Genomic DNA, 5,297 nt, shown 5'->3' with positions numbered 1-5,297 from the left:
CACACATTCTCAGATTTTACAAAATAAGAGATGACAATGACACTGACCTTAAAAAATAAAAGGATTGTTTTTTAGAACAACAGGAATGTAGTTACTCAAATGAAAATATTGATTAGTGGGTCTATGCTTTTCAAAAATTCTCATTTCTTGCGTATGAAATTGCCTTCTAATGCTGAAACAACAAAAGGTGGCAAAAATACACGGTCAAATCTATTATGAAGGAAGTCTGATTCGGCACTCATTAAGGCCCTTATTATTCATCCAGGATATTAAATTCAAAAGGCTTATCTGTTATTGGCACAACACTGCCTACTGTGGGAGAGATTAGCCGTTTTTTTAAATTAATAGCTTTGAGTTTTTTTCCATTATGTAAACTTGAAAGTTGTCTGAATCGATTAAACTTCCAAACCCTAGATTCTTTTAGTCTCTCTTTTTCACAGCAGCAAAAACAGCAGTGAATAATATGTATTAATCTTTGCAAAGTGTGTGCTCTGAGTTAGCACACACACACACACACACACACACACACACACACTTGGATGATAGAAATGAATGACACAGTTACAGAAAAAAAACTTTTCTCTGACTGGCAACTCATTTAACCCCGTCTGAATCACCCTGATGTCTGTTTATACGTTACAACAAACGCCTTTTTCTCAACCCGGCAGCTCCCTTGTGTCTTGTTTATCTCCCCAGCATGTGTAAACATTCAGTTACTATGACTTCACGTGCATCATCGGCATCCCTGACAACGTGCAGCAGCAGATCACACGCGCCCAAATCCAAACAGCTGATTCTCCTCTTGATGTGGCCTTGGATCGGCATTGACCTGACATACGTTAAGTGTTGTTTGGACAGCGACTGAAGACGTGAATAAATCAGATTTTAACTTCATGTATGAATACAAAGAATAGACTGCTGAGCGTCAAATGGAAACGGCTTTCTGTACTTATGCTAACATATGTATTGTACCTGAATAAATTACACATTTGTTCAAATTTCCTAAAAAAAGGAGACAAACTCTGGCTTCCACAGCAGGTTTGCTGGTTTCTACTTCCAGCTTAATCTCCATAAGTGTTGTAAAAGTAATGTTCAGGAAGTCATTTCCTCTGCAGTGATATTTAATTGTGAATATTATGGCTTTTAAAATTTGATTTTGCTGTTCGGGCTTAACACGGACTTTCCAGTACAAAACATTTACTTTGTAATATGTTGCATAGTGCACAACTAACTCTTGACTGAAACAAGCATTTCTTTCCTCTGAGGCTTGCACATTTACACCATTTAAAATGGTTGCATAGACAATTTTGTGCGGCTCTTCTTTAACGCCTCCACATTAACTGTTAGCTTTGTCACAGAAGACAACAACACTACAGAGCTGAACTTGATCACAAACACCACCGTCTCCTCCAAAGAAAATACTGGAATCTAGTTGCTGCTTATTAATATCCAAGAGGAGATGCGTTCACATTTAAAATGTACAGAATGTATCGTAATAGAAACAGCACTGACACTAGTAACACTCAGAGATAAAACACACCTACTTCACGACTAACCTCACTTTGTGTTCATGGCTTCTTATCTTTTTTTGATTTTTTCTTTACGAGGTTCCAGCCCCCTTCATTGTAACAGACAGCGAGATTAAACAGCAACAGTAAGCTGATTAAAGAGTTCAATTAAATTTTTTACCTGCATGAAATGTGCTTAATGTCTTTTTAATACCTTTAGATTTGAAATAGTGGGCCAACATTAGACACACGTTAAACCTGCATTTAACAACATTTCTTGCAGTGTTTCATGATAAAAGAAATTCCACGTTAACACAAACACATTGCAGAATGTGGATAGGATAAACACTGGTTACCTTCCGTACAATGCAACACTCACCAAAGCTCTTCATCAGGATTTCATTAGACGCCTGAATGTCACATTGGCCACTGCCATGGCAACTGTGTTTTCTCATGCCTGCCGTCTCTCATTCAATCATATAATTTGGTGCACAGCATGCATACCATTATCAATGTTTGACAGAGCTGAAATTGATGTTTTTAGAGTGGCTGGCTTGTGTGTACAAGAAGTGAAATGCAGTTGTGTGATGTTTAGAAAGCAGAATCCACTGTTGAGAGTCAGAATTTCTAATGTTAAAGCTTAAAAAAAGTCTTGAGTTTTGCCCTATTTTGACAAAGAAACAGTCCACAGTCAAGTGAGTAATACTCTTCACAATTTCAGAACCCTCTCAAGTTAACGAGTGCCCTCGGTGGCGTCTCTCAGACATCGGGGATGAACTCCTGCTGAACTCTCTCCGCGGAAGTAACCGAGGAGCACTAAATTACCCCCGTCTAGTCTGGCACAGTAGGACTTCATACTTTGAAAAGTCAAACACATGAAAGACATCTGAATGGTTCACATGGCACTTTCTTCTGTGAAAAAAAGACTCACAGCGAGAGTGTGCTGTGCTGCCTTTTCAAAGAGTCCCATCCGCGAGCTGTACTTGCACACAGAGCTGCCTTAGAATGGAGTGTTACAACACCGTGGCATGTACTTACACTGTTTAGGTTCCCACATGAAACTAAAAGTGAGTCATTATCAAACAAGGACGCAAATTGCAACAAAAAAAAAAGACTTAGGCTTCCAACCCAATCTTGGGTCTTAAAACATCACCTCCTCACAGCTCCCGTAATCACTCTCAACCATGCTGGACCCTTCGTAGCTGCTCGGATTCCGCCCTGCTGGTCTCGTTTGAGGCTGGGCGGGGTTCGGCGCCGGCGCCGGGCTGGCCTGCTCTGCGTATGACGGCATAGCCACGCTCAGACGCATGCTGAGTCTCTTGTAGCCTCCCGAGACGTTGTCCAGGCTGCGGGCGTGCTGGGTGGGGTAGTAGCTGATGGCGGTATACTCATTGGGGCATTGGGAGCTGGGGAGAGGAAGCCCGTCGGGACCCAGGAAGTCGTCCAGGTTCTGGTTGCTGTAGCAGGGCGGTAAGGGAGCGCGGCGGTCACATCGATCCAGTGGAAACGGGAAGCCGCCGAATCGAGAGTTGCGTCGCGAGTCCATGGTGGAGGTGGTGGAGTAGGTGTCCTCTACGATGTCAAACTGGGGGAACTCCTGGACTGCTGGGGGGCCGTAGTAGTTGGGGTCTGCTGGATAGACTGATGAGAGAGCACAGACATGGAAAACATCCGCATCATTCAGCTTGATACCATCTTTAGATCAACTAGTTGGTGATCAATTGCTTTGACCCAACAGATTGTTGGGTAATGTAGTGCTGACCGATTAGTCAATTTACCATTTAGTCTATCAACAGAAATCTGAGTCATTTATAAGCAAAAAGGTGAAACATTTGCCAGTTCTAGTCTCAAATGGGAGAATTAGCTGCTTATGTCAATGTTAAATGAGTTTCGTCCCGTTACACACTGCTGGTTGAACAAAACAAGCATGGCGTCATTCTGGCTATGGGAAACTGCATTGGATTTAGTTTTTTTGAACATTTTATAGACTAAGCAATTAATTTGCTAAATTTAACTATACAATAATCGTAAATTGCAGTGTTAAGAGCATAATAAAAAAAAATGCTAAATAGGGTAAAAGGGTTCATCAATAATTGGTATTTGCAGGCAAGAAAAAATAGATTAACCCAAAAAATATCAAGCAGTAGTTTATTAACGAATTGTGACAGAAATTTGTAATATATGCTCTTTGGAGCCATTTTCTCTATTATCAGGGAACTCATTCACAGATACCATACATTTTGCAAAAGCTGTCAGTGTTAATAAGGCTGTGGAAACTCGTCAGTGTGTCGGCACCTGTCAGAGTGAGAAGTTCACCACTTAGTTTTAAATAGCTGCCTCGTGACATCGGCCCACAGACTGAACAAAATACTCTCATCCACACTTATTTTCAATGAAAGATAAATACTAAAAAACACTGTGACAGTTGTTGCTGTGCGGGGTGTGCAGATAAGTCTGGGGTTTTAAGACAGCTTTGGATATTTGCATATTAAATCTGTCACTGTGGATTTGCAGAGGTGTCAGTTTCATCAGTGGAAGAGGAGGGCAGATGTCTAAAGAAAGCTCATGGCCTAACTTCACCACATTAACTTCACTATTTTAGATAAATTAATGACGCAGACTTAAAAGTAGAATAATCCCCTCTGCTTGGAGCAACAGAATTATATAAATGAATATTAAGACAACGCAAGGACAACCTTGATGACAAGCTCCTGTGGATTTATCTGCATCCCTGTCTGCTCGTAACACTTTATCACCTAAATATTTCCCCAAACATAATCCCAAGACAAATCCCAACCTTGATAAAGGCCTACTTATCACGTCCATTTTATTGTGCTAATAAGAATATACACCCAGTGGAGTCAGGGGGGTAAGCGGGCGTCCACAAAGCGTAGCTCCCATGGCGCCATTTTAATGCTACAAAGCACTCACCCGCCGTTAGCATTCCATTGACTGCCATTCATTTTGGCGCCACTTTGACAGCCAATAACTTTACATCTGAAGCATTTAAGAAGTTGTCCAATGTAAAACGGCTCTGTTGCCTTATTCCTTTTGATGTGTCATAACCAAGCAACTCGCTGTCGAATTGTCGACACATGACCGTATAGAACAGGGTAAGCTTGCAGACAGTTGGGACTTACATTAGCAGCTTAGGTTTAATTACTAATGTTAACTAGCATTTTAGTTACCAATAATTAGCCTGTGCCTATGTTATCTCCTAACATATACCTACGCTCTACGTCTCTGCAAGAATGGGAATGACTGAGATTTCTCTTGGCACAGCTACCAGCATTGAGTCCAGATTTGGAAGTTTGACCTGGGCACACATTCATTCACTTAATTTTGCCCGGGGGGGCTCTCTATTATGAGCATCTCATCTTAAAGACGTCATCAACAGGGATCTTAAGGTCTTCTCCATCAACCTGGACAACTGGGAGGCACTTGTAAATGACAGATCCAACTGGCGCACAGCAATTAAAAACGGCAGCAGGGACTCTCAGGAGGCCTACAAGCCGTCTAGAAGTCTTTCCTGGAAGAGAGACGCTCAAAACGGGAAGCAACATGAACATCCATAAAAATAAAAAGACACTGTCCTCTGTCAAATAAAGGCTAAATGCAAAAGGAATTGTTTTTTGTAAAAGAATAGTTCCACCCTGTAGACTTATAAAATCAGATTAAGTGAGATATAGTCATAGTCAGTTCTGCATGGCCGTGGCATGTATAACATATTCACTTGCATTTTAACTATTACAACATCTTAATAACTTGTACTGCATATTTCTTATTGAC

General features: G+C 41.1%; 1 protein-coding gene across 2 annotated transcripts in view; it reads right to left on the bottom strand.

Moving 5' to 3' along the window:
• Positions 1 to 1,080: 1,080 nt before the first annotated feature.
• The window catches only part of fat2 (FAT atypical cadherin 2), a 113,488-nt gene continuing 109,271 nt past the window's right edge, over positions 1,081 to 5,297 (bottom strand). Inside the window, exon 28 of one of the 2 annotated variants that reach the window (XM_034883945.1) lies at positions 1,081 to 3,149. In XM_034883945.1, coding sequence (XP_034739836.1) covers positions 2,650 to 3,149 — 500 coding nt within the window. In that variant the 3' untranslated portion in view covers positions 1,081 to 2,649. The remainder of the gene's footprint in view (positions 3,150 to 5,297) is intronic. The other variant, XM_034883944.1, reaches the window with a different exon arrangement.

The sequence above is a fragment of the Etheostoma cragini genome, chromosome 10 (genome assembly GCF_013103735.1).
Source record: "Etheostoma cragini isolate CJK2018 chromosome 10, CSU_Ecrag_1.0, whole genome shotgun sequence".
NCBI lineage: Eukaryota > Metazoa > Chordata > Actinopteri > Perciformes > Percidae > Etheostoma > Etheostoma cragini.
This window is presented reverse-complemented; position numbering and strand designations above follow the sequence as displayed.